Genomic DNA, 24,096 nt, shown 5'->3' with positions numbered 1-24,096 from the left:
CAAAATCTACATTCTTGGAAAAGAAGCAAATGGGAGATCACAGGAACCTATTAATGAATCTTTTATAGGAATAAAACAAAACAAAACCAACTCTAAAAACCTTTGTTTTCTGATCTTTCAGACCACCAAAGAGTTAAAAAGGCAGATTAGAAAGATGGTAAACGTGAAGCGGCAGAAGGAGCTGATGGGATGACAGCAGCAGAGACAAAAACACCCCAAACTACAATATATTCAACCATCAGCATTTGCAGATTGATCAGTCATGGTTTTAACTTCTCAAGTGACCCCAAAGATCTACAACATGAAGTAACTTACAATTTCGTTGAGGCATAACTATAAATTTGGCCCAATGACTAATGTGTGAGTCTGTTGTTTCTGTCTCAAAACATCTTTGTTGTCTACTGCTATTTCTCGTCATACAAGTAAAAAGGGCTAAGAAAGTGACGGTTCCAAGCCAGAAAATACAAACTTCGGACAAATTAAAGCATAAGAGTGTTTGTATGAGTGTGATTTTTTGCCCTCTAAGAATGTCTTAATAAATATGGGAATCCATCTTACTATGTGATATACTGAGATAAAGCATGTTAAATCGCTCAATAAATTGCGAAGTGCTAGAGAAATGTAAAGCGCGGGAATGACTGGTGGTCGCACAGGCAGATCCTGGGTTATGAAGAAGAGGTTAAGGAATATTTTGTATTTTGTTCTTACAACAGCGTTTTAGAAAGATCTCCATCACTGCCAAAACATTTATTTTAACCAGAATAAGCTTCAACGTCCTTGCCTTCTACTGAGATGTCAACTACGTGAAGGGTTTACTCTGACAACAAACCATAACGCAGCCACGGTTTCCCAAAATAACGCTGAAACCATTTTCCAGTCGAAGTATATATCACTGTTAGGAATGGTACTGTACTGCCCTGTCCAAGGGCAGTAACCCTGGGACGTATAACCAAAGTACTGTTGTTAGTACATATTTTCACATACAAGTTATAAACGGGGCATACAAATTTGGAACTTTAGATGAGTAGAGACTCGGTAATTGATATTTTGATTATGACCCTTCTTTCAAAATTAAGTAGAGAAACTGGGAAACATTCTGGAAGAGGAGAAGAATGGACTTAAAAATGATAAATACTTTGGTCCAAATAAGAAATCGATTTTAAAGAAATGTGCAGGCACTTCTGAATATACTTGTACCTTCACTGAAACCAAAACCTACCTTTTTGCACATACTGATCTGCATGACTGCATAGCTTATGAGGGCCTCCTTTAAATCATGGTTCTTTTGTTCTTTGAAGCGTTCAATATCAGCCCAAGCATTTTTGACAAATTCTCTGAAATAAAAGGTATAGTCATTATTATTATTCTTATTTAAATTAAGTAAACTACATATTATAAATTTGAATAACCACTTCTCATCTGAGTTGGGTTTTTGTCTATATAGAGGAAAAAGCTATTGCGTGTATAAGATAGTTCTATTTTTTCTCGTCCTAAAAATTACAGTGGGAGAAAAAGCATACAGTCATACACTCATCTACATTTTAATAATCTCTATTTTGCCACAAGAATTCCAGCTTCAAATTATTCCCATAAAACAGATGTAAATGGCTCCCTGAACCAGCTCATAAGCTAACAGGTGCCACATGAAGTTGCCTTCCTGGGGTCACTGGAAAACATACATTCTTTTCAACAAGATGGATTATGTATCACATTTATCACGTGCTTACTTTAAATGACAACTAGAGTTTTTAAAATTCTGAGAGCAATTTGTTTTTTTTTTTTTTTTTGGCTGCACCGCCTGAAATGCAAAACTTCCCTGACCAGGGATCGAACCCACACACCCTGCAGTGGAAGTGTGGAATCTTAACCACTGTCTTTTTAACTCTACTCGTGAGAGTTTAGTTTGACTTACTTGATGCCGGAAGTTCTAAAAATTAAGAAAATCACCTCCAAATCAGTGATACACTCTTGGTCTGCCTTGGTCTACTCAACAACTATCAGATGAAAACAACAATATGAAAAATGAGCCCAACAGTCATGGCAGACCTTTGAGAACTGAATTTCTAAAAATATTTATGGAATAATTACATTCCAAGCCCTATGCAAGGTGTTGGGACATAAAGATGAAAGAGACATAGTCACTGACTTTGAAGGGTTTGTAATTTAGCCAGGGACAGTCACACTGTACAACCAACCACCCAATACAAAACTGCCATGCAATAGTGGCATGAACCAAGTGCTATGACAGCCTGTGAGGATAAGAGAAAGCTTCACAAGAGAAGTAATGCAAAAGCCTGGCACTGGAGAATGATCATGCTTTTAACTGACAGAAAAGGGCAGAGGGAATGTGCAAAGGATAGAAATCATGAAAAGTACAGGAAAATAATATTATGAAGCTTAGATACTTTCTTCTTCCTCTTTCCCTGACACTAAAACAACTGTTTCTACGCAACATGATTTTTGATTACTCAAATTTCTTAGGAATACTCAATCACTGCATTTTAGAAGAACAGGCTACATCCAGGGACACTGGTGAAGCTGGGAATGGTTATAAACAATCTGTCACAGAGTCTACATGTCTAGCCATGTTAAAACACCACAGCATTTTTACCTGCCTTCCTGATTTTTAGACTTAAGTTGTTGTTCTCCTTCATTTATTTGTTCTTCTAGCACCTTTATCCTGGCTTCTCTCTGCTCTGGAGTTTCTTGACCAAAGAGCTTGGTAGTCATTCCCTTCAAAGAAAATGTTCTCACGGTCTAAAATGAAATAGAAACAGATGAATGGATAAACAACACACATACACTGAAATATTTTTCAGCCTTAAAAAGGAAGGAAATCCTGACACATGCTATACAACATGGATGAACCTTGAGGACATTGTGGTAAGTGAAATAAGCCAGTCACAAAAAGACAAATACTGTATGAGTCTACTTATATGAGGTATCCAAAGTAGTGAAATTCACAGAGACAGAAAGTAGAATGGTGACTGCCAGGGGCTGGGTGGAGAGGGAAACTGACAGTTGATATTTAATAGGTACAGAGTTTCAATCTTGCAAGATGAAACAGTTCTGCAGGTTGGTTACACAACAATGTAAATGTACTACTGAACTTTACCATTAAAAATGGTTAAGATAAAGATCTTATGTTCTGGGGCTTCCCTGGTGGCGCAGTGGTTGAGAGTCCGCCTGCCGATGCAGGGGGCACGGGTTCGTGCCCCGGTCCGGGAGGATCCCACATGCCGCGGTGCGGCTGGGCCCGTGAGCCATGGCTGCTGAGCCTGTGCGTCCGGAGCCTGTGCTCCGCAACGGGAGAGGCCACAACAGTGAGAGGCCCACGTACCGCAAAAAAAAAAAAAAAAAAGATCTTATGTTCTGGATATTTTACCAAAATTATTATTTTTTTTTTAAAAATGGGGAAATAGCCATTTCCTCCCTAGCTCGGACAGAAAACACCACAAGCCTTACAACCAGGGGGCTACTAATAAGATTTCTAACACTGGAAAATATGGAAGAATCAAAAAGGGAAAAATTTTAACTGAGTTTCTTCATCATATGGAAAATTTCTAGGTGACGTATTAGGCAAGTTACTTCTTTATGTTAGTGATCATATTTTTTCTAATTACTCTGTGATATAAAAAATAGATAAAATTCAACAGGCAACAGTGGAAAAAACTAAATAAACTATTTAAAATCTGTGTAACTCACACTAAAACTTGGTATCTATTAATAAAACAGGATGCCTAAATCCAAGCCTCAAGCTTCACTGCTTTACCATTTCCTTATTCTCCGGAGTTTACTGAGGGAAACACATTTAGGAGTAGAGAACCAAGCTCCCTGAAAATGGACTGGGAATTTCCCCTGGATTTTAAAAATAAATCAAGACAGTGTCTACCTGTTTCATGCAGAGGTCTTTTCCCACATATCTCTATGTGAGTAGCCCATAAGCACTTTCACAAGTAAAGTACTTGTTAACTATGAAATGATTCATAAATGGTGGCATTGTAACTGCTTTTTTTTTTTTTGCGGTACGTGGGCCCCTCACCGCTGTGGCCTCTCCCGCTGCGGAGCACAGGCTCCGGACGCGCAGGCCCGGCTGCTCCGCAGCATGTGGGATCTTCCCGGACCAGGGGCACGAACCCATGTCCCCTGCATCGGCAGGCAGACTCTCAACCACTGCGCCACCAGGGAAGCCCTATAACTGCTTCTTTACTTCCAGATTGTGTGCTCTCACCATGACGGCTTTCTTATTCCAATGAAATAGCTGGACAGTAGAAAGCTGATTATAAAAATGATCTAAGTCCAATATAATAAGATAAGGAATTTTCTTCACAAGTATTCACTGTAAGCATTTAAGAATAAAGTACACAAAAAGCTCCCTGTTAGGAGAGAGGCACTGATTCTAAAAGGGCAAAGTTATCTAAAATTTCTATAATATACCAGGTAAAATTAAACCTGGCAAAGGTTATTATTTCAATCCCAAAGAATAATGTTTTTTCACTTGGACTTAATCAGAAAAGAGATGGTTCTTATTACACACAGCAATGTTGGCAAAATTTCTTACAACACTATATAATATGTGTTTTAATGGCTTACATCCTTTTATATCAAGATCACAAACAAAAGAATTATAAAGTTGCCCACAAATTATTTCCCTGTAAAAGCTACGGGCATCCTGCAGCCCATTCCACTTAAGGTTTGCTGTAATAATACCAGAGACCTAAATGGAAAACCACTCACCCCAGTTGCCAGTTCCTCACACTGCTGCTTCTTGGATGCTAAGTCCTGAGCAGCCATCTCCAAATCATACTGCATAAGTTCATGTTTCCTGCACACAGCCCTAGGGATGAAAGAAAGTGCTGCCATTTAATTTTTGTGGCTTCTCCATTAATATGTTAAAAAAATTTTTTTCAAGGGTTAAGGGGAGGCATTCACGTCTTACTACAGTCGGAACTTTTATATACAGAATTTTCAAGTTTAAAATGTAGTAGCCCAACATTAAAAATTTAATCTAGCAGAACCTAAACATAAAAACTTTATATATAATTAAAACAAAAAAGGTTGTTTTCCAGATACTTGCAACATTTTTTTCAATAAACATACCATTATCACATACATTTAAAAAAAGCTTTTGTATAACATAGGAACTAATGCTATAATCTCACATTACAACTGAGTATTGTTTAAAAAGACATTATCTCAAAGCTTTCTTCTTTTTATTTAGAAACCTCTATTAGTTTTTATTTTCCTAAAAGTAATCCATGCTCACTGAAAAGAAAAAAAAGGATTCTAATACAGGAAAGCACAAAATAAGTTTCAAGAACGCTCTCTTTTCCCCAGTTCCACTATCCAGACATAATTCATGTTAATAGATAGTATATATCGTTCCAGACTTTACCTAGGCATTTACAAATACACATATCCACCCACCCCCAGTAATTCTACATCTTTTCTGTCTCAACTATTTATATACCAAAGACACATATGTTTCTGTATCAATACACATTAATCTTTTCTATAACTTAAGAGCTGCAGAGAATTCCACTGTGTTCAGCAACTTTCTTTTGGTCTGTAACTTGAAAACACCTTGTGGTAACGTCTTCTTTTTTTATTTAATTATTTATTTATTTTATTTATTATTTATTTTTGGCTGCGCTGGGTCTTCATTGCTGCGTGCAGGCTTTCTCTAGTTGCGGTGAGTGGGGACTACTCTTCGTTGCGGTGCATGGGCTTCAGTAGTTGTGGCACGTGGGCTTAGTTGCTCTGTGGCATGTGGGATCTTCCCGGACCAGGGCTTGAACCCATGTCCCCTGCATTGCCAGGCGGATTCTTAACCACTGCGCCACCAGGGAAGTCCTTAGTGTAACTTCTTACTACTCAAAACTCTAGAAGGAAAAAGGCTAACAATGTGATGTTTTCATACCAGCTACTGAACAACTAAAGGAATATTGCTCCTCTGTTTTATTAACAGAATTCTTAGGCTGATTTTAAAAGTGATAGGGGACCGTTGGTAGTGCCAAGACTCGTCAGGACATGCATACGGTCTCTCGCTGTCTGGTGTGGGGTTTGCCATGGGCTGGCAGCCGCCCACTTCCAGTTGGCTTTTTACTGAGTTATGAGGTGCCCGGTGTGGGGCGCCAGTCCAACTGGGGCGCTGCTCCTCGCCGGGCCAACCTACTTAGCTGTACTTTTCAACTTCGAAAGTTGGCAGGAGCGACAGCAGAGCTGTTGCCTCTTTGAAGCGATAACTTCTCTGTGCTAGTCTATCAGATGAACGGCATTTACTGTTTAACTATTCCCACTGTATACTGTGCCAGGCTTTCTTAATGGAAGGTAGTTTTATTACTTGTGTCCAGAATGATGAAGTTTTCGAAAGAAAAGTTACCAATTGAATTGATGATATGCGGCCCAGTTGCTACTGGACTAGGATAAAACTGATTAAAACTTAAACCGTACTAAGTCGCTATATTACTTAAAGTAACCTTTATATCAAAATAAAACATTTTGACTTTAATTTCAAAAACCTTCATAATACTAGTGAAAATAAGTTACTGACATTTGTTGAAAGAATATTGTTTGAGAGATTTGCAGCTTATCTAGCTGTGCCTTGCAAAAAATTAAATTTGTCCACCATGATTACTTAAATTTTGTATAGATTCCTTTCAATTCCATGGCTCTCCTGTAATATTAGTGATAATGTAAAAGTGAGCTTTTGTACTTGTTTCCTAGTAAGGTTCCTTTATTTTCTAGAACTTTATTAAAACCAGGGAGCTCTGTTGGCAGTTACCCTTTTTGACATGGATTATGTTACCTTGTGCTCTGGCTTTCTATTTGTGTCCTGCTTCCCCACCATATTACAAGTGTTGAAAGGGCAGTGATCTAATAGATTACCTTGTCTTTCCATCTCCTCATGGCTTCCTATAAGGATCACTTGAGCTAGGAAAGTGACTGGAATTAAGGCAGTAAAGTTCTTGAAGCAGTTGTTAAAACAGAAAGTAGGGGGCAGGCAGAAACCATTTTCTTCTATGTATTATATGTATAACTGGACAAGATGATAGAAAGTACTTTTAAAATCAAAGAAGGGAAAATCGGAGAAAACTGCCATTCCCCACAGCCAGCTTGTTCATGGTATACACTTGTGTGAACAACCAAAGATAAACAGACAGAAAAGCAAATGTAACTTACCACTAACCAAGATCACCTCTGCAAAAAGAAATGAAAATAACTTTTGGCAGGATTCTGTTTCATCTGATATAATTCAGAAGCAGGGGAAAAAAAGCCTTTTAAAAATACTGAGAATATTAAAAATAAGCATTTGAAGAAATCATCATTTCTAACTGAAGTGAGCCAAAAGGAGAATTATGCTGGGGTAAAGTTTAGTGATCCACTTTCTCCTAGTGTTCTTCCAAAGCCTCCTAGTCACTGGATGGGAAGCACCATTGAAAATTCCAACCAAAATAGGGAGTTGATGGCAGTACACTTTAAAACGCTCCTAAAAGTTCAAACTTACATCTCAGATTCCAGTACGTATGTAAAACATAGCTTTTCCAAAATCCCTGGACTCTTGAAAAGCAGTGGTACAGAAATGGAAAATTACCTTGTTGCAATATACAAGGGCAAAAGATGAGTTTAAAAAATTACAAACAGGGCTTCCCTGGTGGCGCAGTGGTTGAGAGTCCACCTGCCGATGCAGGGGACGCGGGTTCGTGCCCCGGTCCAGGAAGATCCCACATGCCGCGGAGCGGCTGGGCCCGTGAGCCATGGCTGCTGAGCCTGCGCGTCCGGAGCCTATGCTCCGCAGCGGGAGAGGCCACAGCAGTGAGACGCCCGCGTACCGCAAAAAAAAAAAAAAAAAAAAAAAAAAAAAATTACAAACAGCTTGTATTATATTTTATATTTTGTAAATACTGTATACCATGTATTACGTGTATATTGTTCATACTTGAGAGGTACATTATAGTTTTGTTATGAAAGTATGCATTTTGCCCTGCCCAAATGGTAGGTGTTCTGTATATATACAATGGAGAAATTTTAAGTGTGCTAAGGCACATGAAAGGCCAATTTATTTGCAGAAGGTACTGAGATATTTTTTCAAGAAACAGCTGTCGAATCTCAAGGTGAAGATCTCAGTGTGAACAGTTTACTAATGCACTACTGCAGTTTAAATCTGTGGCACAATCATTGTAAACATGGGGTTTGTCTATGTTCCTCTAAATTGATTTCTGCCTTCTAATCTGTAATTACCGGAAAACTCCTATTCCCATTTTTACCAAACTTAATTTCTGGTTTTTGGTTTATATCCATTCAAATTTAAAATTTAATGCCAACAAAATCGGTTGTAATCAAATTTTAAAATAATAATAATTTGGCCCCCTAAAAAGTGATAGGAAAACAATTCATTTTTCTAAACTGGACTATCTCCCAGAGAATTGTTTGGCTCTGTAGAAGATACTATAAAAAGAGAAGACAAAGTCCTGACATTAAGAAGTTTTACAACCTTACTAAGGAGATAAAATATGCAGGTATGGAAAAAATTACAGAATTTAAATGGTAATATACAACCTAGCGACAGATTATGCTACACACTCTCAATCTGTACTTTGCTTCCAATCTTCAAACTGGAAAAAGTAGAACAACATACAGACAGACCTGAAGTCTGAGACTAACAGGTTTTATCAACATAATGCTTCAAGCAGAGGGCTCATCTCAGCTATGTCTAGCACTCTGTAACACACAGGAATACAATGAGACCTCATTCAATATCTGGGGGAATTAACTCATTTAAAAATCTTTATTTTAGAGTAGTATATGAGTGGTGACCAGCCACAGGGCTGCATCTGGAACATGTATTATACTTACCTCAGTGCTTCTGCATAAAAAAGATACTCCTTTAACTGATCTGCATAATGTTCTTCATCTTCTAAAATATCATCAATAGAAGACGCATACCTATTTAAAAAACATTGCAAATGTATATCTCAGAAATAACTAAATTTCCTTGTCAATTGCATTATTATGAACTTTCATCAAATCTTTAACTGTGGTCACTTTTAAGTCTTTTGCCATTTACAGATAGTTCTGGGTGTATTCTGATGCTTTTGCAAAAATGTTCCCATAAAAGGGTTTCATCTTCAAGGAATTCATGGAAAAGACTGACAAGTACAGGTTTCTGGTAACTGACTACACTGCTGAACTGAATGAATAAGCATTTTCAGAACTCTAATGGAAAACTGATGAATTCATAAAATTGCTAACAAAAGATAAAGATAAAAAAAATTAATTACATGGGACTGAGTGAACTGATGAGGATGATTATAATTTTTTTGACTTTGTTTGAATTTGAAAAATGTGATGTAAAAAAAATTTTTTTAATAAATAAATAAAAATAAAAAACATTGCATAGAGTAACCTTTATCAGGACACAAAGTATTGACGTTCTAAAGAAGGGCTATTCAAAGCGTGGTCCACAGACCATTTGCTACCCATGAGTGACAAAAGCAAGTACAGAAAGTGAGAATAAGCATTTAGAAACATTTAACAACTTTTTAAAATTGAAATACAGTTGATTTACAATATTATGTTAGTTAGTTTCAGGTGTACAGCAAAGTGATTCAGTTATATATATATATATTTCTTTCAGATTTTCCATTATAGGTTATTATAAGATACTGAATATAGTTCCCTGTGCTATACAGTAAACCCTTGTTGCTTACCTATTTTATGTACAGTAGTTTGTATCTGTTAATCCCACACACCTAATTTATCCCTCCCCCCTACAGCAATCTTTAACTACCATGACAATGTTATTTTATTTACCTAAATGTTCTGATCAGCAAGGTCTTAGAAATAGAAAAACAAAGCAAACAAAAAACGGTCCTTCTTAAGGTAGCTTAAGAAGCACTGCAATATCTTTTGTTCAAATATATTACAAAAAGGGCTACAAAATCTGTAGAAAGTGTAAGAGTTTAGTATAATTGGTACATTAGTGTTCCTGGTAGCAACTACATACAGTAATGCCAAAAAGCTACAAAAGGAAAAGTCGAGCAAATAAAGATTACAGAAAATTTTAGAAGCCTTATTTTATTCTAATTCTCAATAGCAACCTCTGCTTTGATCTGGACAAGCCCTTCACGGTCGTGCCACTCTTGTTCCTGGCCTTGAGCCTTTCGTTGCACAGAAATGTGATGGCTTTCCACACTACTTCTCCAAATCCTACCATATGTATCTCAACACCTCTAGAAATCTTCCCAGACTTCTTTAGTCCTAGTCATCACTCTACTTCTGATCTCTTATCAAAAATTGAGGACTTAAATTTTATCAAAGAAATGTCTCTTGTGTTGGTTTTCTCTGATCACATTATAAATTCCCTAAGGACATGGGCTATGTCATTTCCTACTTCTGTATGGTATAAGAAGCATCCTTTTTTCAAATCAATTCTGATTCCCTAGCATGGACATAAAAGAAAAATATATTTTATGTCTCCAAGTCCACTTCCTGTAGACAAGTAAACAAGTTTACTGAATTCTAAAAACAAACAAAAATCTACCTTAATGCTCACTGAAAAGTGATGTGTTTACAGTATTTATAAAAGTAGGCAAAATATGTATTCTGTAAATATAAATTTACATTTGTTAGAGTGTGGAATTTCCCCTATGTGACTGAAAGACATCTTGAGAATCATTGTTAACAGTAGGAAAAACTGCCTTTAGTTCATAAATCTACAATTCTGGAAAAGTTAATGTTAAGAAAACAAAAAAGAAGATAGGTAGCTGGTGGCTTGAAGATAGGAAACATAGTGTAGGGATAAGCAGCACATCTTTGGGTAGAAAAGGGTAAATGGTAAAGATTTTTTAGATATCATTACTAAAATTAATTTTATTTAACATTTTAAATAAACCAAGTAAAGGGATAATCCCAAATTCTTGCAAATACTAAAAATATCCAGTCAACAGAATGCAGGAAGACTTAACAAAATGGTTGAAAAGCAGCTGGTCAGCTTATATAACAGCCCCCCAAAAATAATACTTAGATAAAATAAATATATTTTTGTCTTTTTATTATTCAGTTATAGGAGTTCTTTATATATTATGGTTGGAAATGTTTACTCCCAGTGTGTGGCTTGCCTCTTCATTATCTTAATGGTGCATTTGTGTGTGTTTGTGGTAAAATATAATGTAAAATTCACCTTTTTAACAATTTATTGATGTACAGTTCAGCGGCAGTAAGTACATTCATATGGTTGTGCAACCATTACCACCATTCATCTCCAGAACTTTTTATCTTCCCCAACTGAAACTGTACTCCCACATTCCTTCCACTTCCAATGGTGTCTTTTGACAAGCAAAATCTTTAATTTTGATGAAGAACAATTTATCATTTTAAAAATATTTTTTTCTTTTCATATCCGCTTTAAAAAATCTTTGCTTACTCGAAGGTTGCAACAATATTCTCCTATGTTTTCTACTAAAACCTGCAATTTTAGCTTTTACACTTATGTGTATCATCCAAATTGAATTAGTTTTTACGTAAGGTGTGAGATATAGCTCAAGGTTCATTTTTTTCCATGAAGATATCCAGTTATTCCAGAACCATTTCTTGAAATGAACTATGTAAATGTGGATCTATTTCTGGACTCCATCCTATTCCACTGACCTCTTTATCTCAGTACCTCCTGGTAACTATAGCTGTATACTAAGTCTTGAAATCAGGTAATATATTCCAGGCTTGTCCTTTTTCAAGACTGTTTTGGCTATTCTACGTTCTTTGAATTTACATATAGATTTTAGAATCAGCTTATCAATTTCTATTAAAAAGTCACTGGAGTTTTGATTGGGACTGTGATTTAGGAAGAATGGTCATATTAACACTACTGAGTCTTCCAATCAATCTATGAACATGGTTTAGTCTCGCCATTTATTTAGGTCTTTACTTTCTCTCAGCAATGTTTATATATAAAGTTTTCAGTGTAGAGGTCTTTCACATATTTCATTAAATTAATCTGTAAGTATTCTGTTTTGATGCTATTATAAATGGCATTTTTAAGTTTTTATTTTCCAATTGTTACTAGTATGTAAAAACAACTTTTTTTATATATTCATTGCGTATCATGCATTCTCATTAAATTCAGCTATTCCATAATATTTTCGGTTGATTCTTTATGATTTTCTACATAAAAGATCCTGTTAACTGCAAATAAAGAGAGTTTTACTTCTTCCCTTCTAGGATGTATGCCCCTTATTTGATTTTCTTGTCTTACTGCACTGACCAGGACCTCTACTACCATTTTTACTAGTTGTGGTGGAAGCAGACAACCTTGCCTTGTTCCTGATTTTAGGAGAAAACACCAATATTTCACTATTAAGTACAGTATTACCTGTAAGTTTTAGACTGAGGAAATTCTTTATATTCCTAGTTTGATGAAAATTTTTACTGTGAGTAGATGTTGATATGCTTTTTCTACATGTACTGAAATGAACACATGGGTTTTCTTCTTTACTCTGCTAATATGTGAACTGAACGGAAAGATTTTTGAATGTTAAATTAATCTTGCATTCCTGAGATAAACTTCTTTAAGTCAAATCTATATACAGAGAGTACAATATAAATGCCAGCAAACTTTATAGAAACAGAAGAACAGAAGAATCACTAACACTTCACCACTAATGTCACCACAGGTTCTACCTTAAATTCTCTGGGTACTTACACATCCATATGATGACCAGCACTCTGCAGTCCATCACCCATTTCTTTTTCTATGGCACTCCACTCACTAAGAAGAAAAAGATAAAACCAAAAACATCATGAATTAGATATGGAATATTATTAAAGGACTCTTTTACAAGGTTGTTTTCTAGCTAGCTTTTAAACAATGTATAGTATCTATTTTGGATTTATTTTCTGTGACTCAAATATGCTCCTTTCCCTGAAGTTTAACAACTAAAATGCAAGTGAAGGCTTTAAAATATTAGTTCAAAAGTTTGTATCTGCTGCTGTTAAGTGCAAAGAAAGTATCATACAAAACAGTTTCTGCTTACAGACAACTTTCTCAGCTAGGGTGCCTATTTAAATCAACTGTGGCGCTTTTAGAAACTATGAATACTTACCCTGCTCTTGATCTACTTAATTAGAATCTCAGGGACAGAGCTGAGGCGTGCATATTTTTAATTACTACATGGATGAGTCTGATAAACACACATGATTACATGTCACTATCTTAATAGGTAACAGAAAAAGACAACTGTACAGAAATCGTAGGTGTACCATAAAACTCTGATAACTTGCACTAAAGTTGCATGACAGTCTACTTAAAACCACAGATCATTTTGTTGTCATTTCAGTGAAAATTCTTGAAATAAAAATTCCTTTTTATGGAAGATGCATATGTATATTATAATAAAGGGGGAAATAAATCTATAATCCTAAATACTAAGAGGTGACATAATTTGATATATTTCCTTCTAGTTCTTTTTATTTGCTCATTTTAATATGGCTGAGATCATGCAGTATATGCAATTTTGTATTATGCTTTTTCTATTAATAGTATTTCCCCACATTATTAAAATAACTTGTTCTCAGCATTATTTCAGATGGCAACTCATAATTTTTTAACATTTTCCTGATCATTCAAGATTGTTTCCAATTTTTCTGCTATGTATAATAAACACCTTCAATTGCATATATCATAAAAGGGAAAAAATTAAAACACTATGATTCTGTTAATCTGTAGTTTTTATACACTGTTCTTGAAATATCAGATTATACGCTTATAATACTAGAAGGGTAAAACCGTACATGGTTTTTAAAACTGTCAAGGAAGGAAAACAAACATAAATAAACATATCTCCTTCCGACGATTTTTAGTCATATGTTTACCCTCAAAATAGTAATAGCAACAGTTAACCTTTTTTTAGTGCTTTGCTGTTTATTAAATGAATTTTTAACATCTCTAGCTATATTATCTAAAGCCACACTTCCAATGCCTACAAGACAATTTTGCCTTTATATACCTCTGTCACTTCAAATTCAACATACCTAAAGCCCAGCTCTTCACATGAAAAACAAAGTCTAGGGGTTTTGGCAGATTACAGGCATAACTAGCCAAATCTGTAATGTAGCAATCACAGTTAACGCAGCTATAGGTCACGTCAATAGAATTAATGGACAGTCCAGATCAACTATCCATTGGATGTTCCACAGGTACTTCATCCATCTAATCTTTGAGCACCTTTTAATGTGCTACCAACTCAAGGTCAATAAAACCAAATTTAATTCTTTTGTTTACCAAACAAGACTAAAAACTAGTTCAAGAAAGGTAAGACTTACACTTAATCATCTATTTACTCCTATTAAGTCATTTAGTGCCTGATAAATACTTGGCATTTATAGGTTGTCGGTAAAATGAAAGAATGAACCCATAAATGAATAAATGTGAGGAGGGAAACATGTACTGGGTTCTATGTATCAGCCACTACTACTAGGCACAAGACCTCTCCCCTCAAGATATACATAGTCTAGCCCTTGACTACTCAAACTGTGGTCTATGAACAGTATCACACCTGGAACTTGTTGGAAATGCATACTTGCAGGACTCATTCCAGATCTACTGACTCAGAATATTCATTTTAACAGTTCTCCAGGTGACTTGTATGCCTATTACAATTTAAGAAGCATCTGCTAAACAAAAGGTTCTAACTGGGGTCCAGGTACATGCCGAGGATTGGAACTAGAAAATGTTAACCAGTTTAGGGAGGGAGAGGAGGGAGAGGAGGGAGAGGAGGGAGAGGAGGGAGAGGAGGGAGAGGAGGGAGAGGAGGGAGAGGAGGGAGAGGAGGGAGAGGAGGGAGAGGAGGGTGAGGAGGGTGAGGAGGGAGAGGAGGGATCCATTAACAAGGAACTATTAAAGTATAGAAGGAGGGACTTCCCTGGTGGCGCAGTGGTTAATAACCCTCCTGCCAATGCAGGGGACATGGGTTCAATCCCTGATCCGGGAAGATTCCACACACTGCAGAGCAACTAAGCCCGTGCACCACAACTACTGAGCCTGAGCTCTAGAGCCCGCATGCCACAACTACTGAAGCCCGCATGCCCTAAAGCCTGCAAGCCACAACTACTGAGACCATGCGCCACAACTACTGAAGCCCGCATGCTCTAGGGCCTGCATACCTCCAACTACTGAAGCCTGCATGCCTAGAGCCCATGCTCCGCAACAAGAGAAGCCACAGCAATGAGAAGCCTGCGCACCACAATGAAGAGTAGCCCCTGCTCACCGGAACTAGAGAAAAGCCCGTACGCAGCAACAAAGACCCAACACAGCCAAAAAATAAAATAAATAAAATAAAAAGTATAGAAGGATTTAACATCAACTTTATAAGAGGCATTACTGCTATCATAAAGTACTTAATGGGTGGATAACTGTCACAGATGAACCAGATCAAAGAGGGTAATAAATCTTTTGTAGCATCTGATGAAGACTATGGACCTTTTCCACTAAGGAGGGAAAATCACAAACAAAATTTTGCATGTAATTTCAGAGACTTCATGGATTAAAGACCTAAATGTAAGACAGGAAATCATAAAACTTCTAGAAGAAAATATAGGCAGAGCACTGACATAAATGGTAGCAATATTTTTTTGGATCTGTCTCCTAAAGCAATGGAAACAAAAGCAAAAATAAACAAATGAGATCTAATTCAACTTAAAAGCTTTTGCACAGCAAAGGAAACCATCAGCAAAATGAAAAGACAGCCCATGCAATGGGAGAAAATAGCTGCAAATGATATGACTGATAATGCCCAAAATACATAAATAGCTCATACAACTCAATATCAAAAAACCCGAACTCAATTAAAAAATGGACTGAAGACCTGAATAGACATTTTTCCAAAGACATACAGATGCTCAGTATGCAAATCAAAACCACAACGAGGGACTTCCCTGGTGGTACAGTGGTTAAGAATCTACCTGTCAATGCAGGGGACACAGGTTCGAGCCCTGGTCCCACATGCCGTGGAGCAACTAAGCCCGTGTGCCACAACTACTGAAGCCCGCGTGCCTAGAGCCTGTGTTCCGCAACAAGAGAAGCCACTACAATGAGAAGCCTGCGCACCGCAACAAAGAGTAGCCCCCGCTCACCACAACTAGAGAAAGCCGTGCACAGCAACGAAGACCCAACACAGCCAAAAATAAATAAACAAACTTATTTTTTTTAAAAAGATTATTAAAAAAAAAAACCCACAATGAGATACCACCTCACACCTGTCAGAATGGCTATCATCAAAAAGAGCACAAACACCCAATGTTGGCAAGGATGTGGAGAAAGGGAAACCTTGTACATTTGTTGGTGGGAATGTAAACTGGTGCAGCCACCGTGGAAAACAATATGGAGAGCCCTCAAAAACTAAAAACAAAACTACCATATGATCCAGCAATTCTGTTGCCGGAGGGTAGGTTCTTGTTTTGTCACAGAAATAATTCAGAGACGAGACACAGAGGCCAAGTAAGCGAAGTGAAGATTCACTGAGCAACAGTATACTCTCAGGAGGGAGAGCTGGCAAGCTCAGAAGAGCAGCTGCCCCGAGCTCCTTTTGGCAAGCTGGTTATATGGGGTGTGAAAACGGGTGGAATATTCATCAAGGAGGGAGGGACTTTGGGGTAACTTCCTGGCTTTCATCCAAGTTCCACCTTTCTGAGAGGAGGGGCTGTTTTTGTCCTTGGTCTTCTCGGATCTGCCATGGTGTCAGGTGCAAGATGGGTACTGCTCTGGCTGCAATGTTAATTCTATTGTAATGAGGGTATAATGAGCAAAAAGTTACATTCAGACATAAGAGGTTCCCACCTTTCTTTGCCTCTAGGACCCTGACATTGCAAGATGTATGGCTTCCTGTCATATGACCCATGCCTCTCTTCTCTGCTCATATCTGGCTAACTGCCTGCTCTAACAATTCCACTCCTGGGTTACAAATATGAAGAAAATGAAAACACTGACTCGAAAAGATATATGCACCCCAATGTTCACAGCAGCATTATTTACAATTTCCAAGATATGGAAGAAACCTAACAGACGTCAACAGGAGAATGGATAAAGAAGTGTGGTATATATATGTGCATGTATATACAGATACATACACACACACACACACACACACACACACACACACACACACACACACACACAATGGAATATTACTCAGCCACAAAAAAGAAATTTTGCCATCTGCAACAACATGGATGGACTTGGAAAGTATTATGCTTAGTGAAATAAATCAGACAGAGAACTGTATGTTATCACTTATACATGGAATCTAAAAAAAACCAAACTAGTGAATATAATAAAAAGAAACAGACTCACAGATATAGAGAACGAATAAGTGGTTACCAGTGGGAAGAGGGAAGGAGGGAGGGGCAAGATAGGGATAGGAAATTAAGAGGTACAAACTATTATGTGTAAAATAAACAAGCTATAAGGATACATTGTACAGCACAGGGAATATAGCCAATATTTCATAATAACTTTAAGTAATTTCAGAGACTTCAGAGAATCTGAAGTCCATCCTTATCTCCTAGCTTAAGGAATCTGAACTATAAAACCACAAAGGTCCCTCCTGCTCTAGTATTTTACAGTTCCATTAAGAAAGAAAGGAAAGAACTCCAAGAATGGGTCAAGACTCTGGACAGGAATAAAAATATTATTACAACAAAAATAGAGGTACAGAACTAAATTTAGCTGCCCAATCTGGTGTTCATCAGGGATAGAGGCATGGGAGGCAATGTCTCCAGCCCCAAGCAAGTCTGTAGTAATAAGTTTTATTTGTTTATACTTCCGTATATCATTTCATTTAAACAAAGTTCCATGCTAAAAAAGGGTTTGGAAACCACTCTCCCCATTTAACCCCACAATTGAACAGATATTTAAAATCGGGCTCAGAGATCTAACGTGGTTTACTCAAAAGTCAGGCATCCAATGAAAGGCAGAGCTGAGATTAGAATCAACTGCCATCAGAGTGTTCTACCTACTAATCCCAACCTTCACTTCCTTTTTTTGGCTTTCTTCATCAAATGAGCTCTTTAGGGAATTCCCTGGCGGTCTAGTGGTTAGGGTTCCGCGCTTCTACTGCAGGGTACACGGGTTCAGTCCCTGGTCACGGAACTAAGATCCCACAAGCTGCATGTTACGGCCAAAAGAAAAAAAAAAAAAAAAAAAAGAGCTCTTCACCGCCACTCATCAACCACATGACCAAAAAATAAATTATAGAATCCTTCAACAAAATACATCCTGTGCGTCTTTGAGCTCTGAGGTATATGACAAGGTTTGCATATCCCTGATCATGTTTACACATGACTCTGAAAAAATTTTCTTTTGCAGTTTCCTGGAATCCCTTGAAAGGAATTATACCAACTGAATCTGGGAAAGATGTTTTTCCTTGGTTGCTTCTATATGGATTCACAATCTATGAATTAAGATGAGTATTTTAAAATGTTCAATTAACAGAATATAACATTTTAGGCTATTAGCTCCTGACAGCTTTCATTCGCTTCAAAAACTTTAGTTACTGGCACTTAAAACTCTCTTTTTTCTAAGTCTTTTGTAGAGTGAACCCTGCCTGTGTATTGTAAAAAATAAACAGAAACCTCAATTAAATAGAGTTGGAAGACCAAAAGGGGGAGCTCTCATGCCCTGTGTCCACAGCAGAGCCCAAGAAGAAGAAAGATTCCTCTTCTTTCCTGGCCAGGTCTCAGCCAATGAAAAGCCACGGAGACTCTTTGTTTAGCCCTCCCAACTTCCTTTTCCTCTCTATTAAAGCCTTCTCCTTCCCCTGCCCTGTGGGAACTTGCATGAGCCTTGCCATTGTTGCAGCCTGGAACTGCAATTCTCTGCTAATCTTTGCTGGAGAAATATCTGGCAGTCTATTTGTTTCAAGTCAACAGTGTTTGGTCCAATTCTTGACAGGCAGATCTTAAAAGTTCCTGAAACTAGTGAACATATAGACAAGTCCTATAAGCACCTACATGGAATGACCCTTTGGCCTGTCCTAAATTGAATCAGGTGCTATATCCAGGAGGAAGCTGCAAAAAGCCTAGGAACTCAAGAAGAGCAAAAAATGAACTCCCATACTTTAAAAAACAAAAACAAAAAAACCCAGCAACATGCAACATGAACATATTACAAAAATCTTCCCTGTTTCTTCTCTGTGCATCTAATTCCTGCTCATTTCTTACTTACAAGTAAGTTTAAGTCTTGTCACCTTTCCTTCCCTCTTTGACAGTCTTTTTCTACTCATAGCTCAATCATTTTCTTAATCCATTCTCTCACTTCAATCTCTCATTTAGCAAAAAGGCATAATTTTACAAAGTTATTGGATATATATAGAAAACATTTAAATTAAGAGACAAAGCTGATGAAATCAGCTTTATATTTCTTCCCCTCTCAAATTCCAAACCAAAGAACAGAAACACATTGAACTTTTTCCAGTTATGTGGCTCTCAAGCTCTGGATTTTTTCATTACTCTTTTTTTTTGGCTGCACCGCGAGGCTTGCGGGATCTTAATCCCCAGGCCCCGGCAGTGAAAATGCGACTCTTAACCACTGGACCACCAGGAAATTCCCTGGATTTTTTCATTACTCTTATGGTCAGTGTAGTGCCACTGACCATAAGAGTAATGAAAAAATAAAAAGGAAACAAAAAGAAAAGATAAAAAACACTCATCACCAATTGGTACTGCTCTGCAATCCTTTCCCACATTCCTAAATGATACCCTCATCAGTGCTTCTCAAACTGGGATACTTCATCTTCGATATCTGAAGTCATCTAAGCATGGCACAGTTTTTCTGAAGAACGAATTTTAAGTTTGAGGCAGGGAAAGTTATATATATGCTTAAATAACCATGGATGCTCTACAGAGTAAAATGTAAAATTTGAATAAACTGACAGAACTCAAGTCTTCAAAGAGATTCTGCACTTGCCACAGCTGCTTCCAGCCAATCCCCCAGGGAGTTGGTAAGGGGGGATAAAGGAGGATATGCAGTAGGATCAGTTTAAGAACTCTCTTCTCCATTAGTTTGAGACAGACTGCCCTATATCACTCCCCTCAAGCTTCCTAACCACAGAATCACCTCACCTGTTCTCAGCAGAGACACCTGCTTTACTAAGACAGGGGCCAACTAAAGTGGCCTCCTGCCACATACTGCTCCTCTCCTTTAAGACAGCTCTGTGCCTTCCTCTCTATCTTCTCTCCCATCCACCCTCCTACCCTTGCTCCCCCTGCAAAAAGCCACCACCACCACCACAAAGAGGCCCTATACCCCTTCAAGAATAACCTCAGAGACTTTTCTTAACAGACTTATCAGTAACTTGCTGTCTTTCCTTCCTTAACCCTTTCCTGTCATCCCTAGGACCACTGCATTATATCACTCAAACCAAACTGCTCTCCAAATTAACACCGAAGATTTACCCACCCATTTCCCCTCCTTTCGACTAAATTCAATTCCTCTACAGTATAACTCCAACTTCTTGAAGTGCTCCCTTCACTTGCTTGACACTGCGCACTCCTCATCAATTTCCCAATGTCTCCCTCACGTTCTTTTTCTTTGCCTGACCCCTGAACACAGATATTCCCCAAGGTTCCGCCCTTGAGTCTCTCACAGACTTACCCTAACCCTCTAACATTATCACCTTAACCCTACATTAAATATCATTCTATTAGGATGTAACTTTTATATACAACTCATATTCTCACCAGCCTCTTACACTGCAGATCCAAATTTCCAATTGCTTAATAAAAATCTTTAAATCAAATGCAATCTATTCAAAATAGAACCCTTTAATTCATTCCTCAAACCTGTTATTTTTCCTACATTCTCTATTACAATCCTCCTAATCATTCAGCTGCCTGCAAATTAAATTTTGGTATCTTTAGCACCTACCACGGTAGCAGGAGCTCAGCAAATGTGTGCTGAATGACTGAAAGAATCAATTGATAAATCTTGTCATTTATGTCTCCTTAATAGTCCCTACTGGCAATTGCTCTGGTTCAGGCTCTTGATTACCTGCTTAAATTACTTCAACCACCTGTGGTCTCCTTGGCTCACTTTTTATGAAATATTTTAGATGTAAAATGGCTTTCTGTTAATTTACTGAGTTGGCAGAAAGGCGAATCTGTATAATACTTATCATGAGACATTAATGCAAATAATTTTCTTTACAATTTGATTCAGCCAAGTGACCTTTCATCCACTTGCCTCTCAAATTAACACAAGTCCATTTATTATTTACAATAAATGTACTACTTTTGAAAGTGTCTGATTTACGTTAATTATCATATGAGCATATTCCCAAGCTTAACTAGAGTTCCAGTTTGAGTAGTATTCTTAAAATCAGGGCTGACTCACGCATAGATCTAAAAGCAGGTAAGTCGCTCTTCATGCAGCTGACTTAAATTTGCCTTTCTTCCCATTATTCCTGTTTAGACATATACTCCTATCGTAGTTATGAAGAGTCTACATGTTTACAATATTAATATGCTTCTCTTCATTAAAAACATCATATAATGCTGATATTGTCCCATCTTCCATTTGATCAACCAAGACATATAGATAACCTGTTACTCAAATTAAGTAAATATGTAGCCATATCTCGCACCTGACATTCAAATAAATTTCATACGAATCAAAAATTTATAAAACCACAAAAATGTAGAAGAAATGAAAAATCTATTTTTTTATAATCCATAGTGGGGAAGACCTTATTAAGATATACACAAAAGTCAGAGGCTATTACTTTATAAAGGAGAAAATCTAACCACTTACATGTTAACTGAATTTAACAAATTGAGTATTTCTGTATATCAAAAACCACCAGAAGGGCTTCGCTGGAGGTGCGGTGGTTAAGAATCCACATGCCAATGCAGGGGACACGGGTTCGAGCCCTGGTCCAAATGCCACGGAACAACTAAGCCCATGTGCCACAACTACTGTGCCTGTGCTCTAGAGCCCATGAGCCACAACTACTGAGCCCACGCTCTAGAGCCCATGAGCCACAACTACTGAGCCCACGTGCTGCAACTACTGAAGCCCGCACACCTAGAGCCCATGCTCCTCAACAAGAGAAGCCACCGCAGTGAGAAGCCCATGCACCACAACAGGGAGAAGCTCACGCACCACCGCAGTGAGAAGCCGGCTCACCGCAACTAGAGAAAGGCCGCACATAGCAATGAAGATCCAATGCAGCCAAAAAATTAAAAAAAAAAAAAAAAAAAAGCCCCATACAGTTATTTACTGATAACAATATATATTGGAGAGCTGTTTTTAAGTAAGAAAAAAGCAAAGTAAAACAAGTGAACATAGCAATGTATAAAACATGCTCCCTTTCCATGTTTAAAAAAATGGGGGTGGGGGGGACTTCTCTGGTGGTCCAGTGGTTAAGAATCCATCTTGCAATGCAGGGGACACCTGCTCGATCCCTGGTCAAGGAACTAAGATCCCACATACCAAGGGGCAACTGAGCCCGTCCGCTGCAACTACTGAGCCCATGCGCCACAACTACAGAGCCCATACGCTCTGGAGCCTGCGTGCCACAACTAGAGAGAAGCCCACGTGCCACAACTAGAGAGAGAAGCCCGCACACCGCAATGAAAGATCCCGTGTGCCACAACTAAGACCCGATGCAGCCGAAAAATAAATAAATAAATATTTTTTTAGAAAGGGGGGAGGGAGAAATGAATTTGTTTGTGTGTTAATATATACATTAATGGTGCTACATGTTACTAGAAGGATACACAAGTAACTCAGAAACTGCTATTAGTTGCCTCAGAGGAGGAGACCGGGGTGGTTGGCAGGCAGGAGGGAAGAGACTTTTCACTATATAAGCTTTTGTTCCTGTTGAATTTTGTGCTATATGAATGTCTTACCTATTCAAATATGTTAAATGAATTATTTTGATTAATTCAATCAAAAGGACTTAGAACATTAGCAAGGACATTTTTCTTACAAGAAGATTTGGATAATTAACTTCTAAAATGTCACAACTAAAATAATTAACACACACAAAAATTCACAAAAGAAAAAGCTCAAAAATAACCAAGATATGCAAGTTATCTACACAAGTAAATATTCTAATTTACACTAATATTACCTCAAGACTGAAAAATCCATCTTGCAAAAGCCTTCAGAAATTATAAAGTGACACAAAGAAAGAAAAGAAAAAGAAAATCGCTAACTCTATATGACAGTGATTTCCAAAGGAATCTTCTTGGGCATTCTGCCAAGAAAGTAAAAGACACCGCTCACTGCTTCAGAGCAGTTTATCTTTTATCTGCTCAATATACTGGACTCCCTTATTATTTTTTATTTAAACAAAGGCTTTACAGTGAAAAGTCTGAAGACTGCTACTACAGAACGTCATTTAAAAAATAATCTTTTGCTTTCCAGAATCATATATTTTCAAGAATTATAGTTCTTAGGCAAAAAGCTAATTAGAGCTAGTTGTTGTTTATTATAAAAGTTTGCATAATGCTTACCTGAAAACTCGCCCATAATTCCCATGTACTTTATATACACCATACAGTCGGTCTGCTACTCTCTGGAATAAACAGTCGAAAGAAATTGCTATGAAGTCAAAGTTACATAAAGATTACTTAAAAAAAAGATTTTATCCTCATTTAAAATACATATATATATATGTATATATATATATACATGCTTAGCACAATAACCTTGAAAAATATGGAAAAGAAGCTTAAATCTCCCAAAGTTTCATCATGGGAGATAATTGTATTTTTTTAATTAACGTTTTAAGATTTCCTATATCAAGAGTGCTAATATTTTTAACCAGCAGGTTATTATTACTTTTATTTTATAAATTTATTTATTTATTTATTATTTATGGCTGTGTTGGGTCTTTGTTGCTGCACGTGGGCTTTCTCTAGTTGTGGCGAGCAGGGGCTACTCTTTGCTGTGGTGCACGGGTTTCTCATTGCGGTGGCTTCTCTTGTTGTAGAGCATGGGCTCTAGGCACGTGTGCTTCATTAGTTGCAGCACCCGGGTTCTAGGGCACGCAGGCTCAGTAGTTATGGCTCGCGGGTTCTAGAGCGCAGCCTCAGTAGTTG

At 37.5% G+C, this 24,096-nt stretch overlaps 1 protein-coding gene across 2 annotated transcripts in view; it reads right to left on the bottom strand.

The window, feature by feature from the left end:
- SNX4 (sorting nexin 4) overlaps positions 1 to 24,096 on the bottom strand; it is a gene marked incomplete at its 3' end in the record, with an annotated part of 62,707 nt that overhangs the window by 2,868 nt on the left and 35,743 nt on the right. Inside the window, exons 8-13 of one of the 2 annotated variants that reach the window (XM_082655237.1) lie at positions 23,509 to 23,570; positions 12,701 to 12,766; positions 8,857 to 8,946; positions 4,738 to 4,837; positions 2,612 to 2,757; positions 1,220 to 1,334 (exon numbers count right to left, since the gene is read on the bottom strand). In XM_082655237.1, coding sequence (XP_082511363.1) covers positions 1,220 to 1,334; positions 2,612 to 2,757; positions 4,738 to 4,837; positions 8,857 to 8,946; positions 12,701 to 12,766; positions 23,509 to 23,570 — 579 coding nt within the window. Of the gene's footprint in view, positions 1 to 1,159; positions 1,335 to 2,611; positions 2,758 to 4,737; positions 4,838 to 8,856; positions 8,947 to 12,700; positions 12,767 to 23,508; positions 23,571 to 24,096 lie in introns of those variants that run through there. The other variant, XM_082655236.1, reaches the window with a different exon arrangement.

Source organism: Grampus griseus (assembly GCF_964374135.1).
Source record: "Grampus griseus genome assembly, chromosome: 5".
NCBI classification, from domain to species: domain Eukaryota; kingdom Metazoa; phylum Chordata; class Mammalia; order Artiodactyla; family Delphinidae; genus Grampus; species Grampus griseus.
This window is presented reverse-complemented; position numbering and strand designations above follow the sequence as displayed.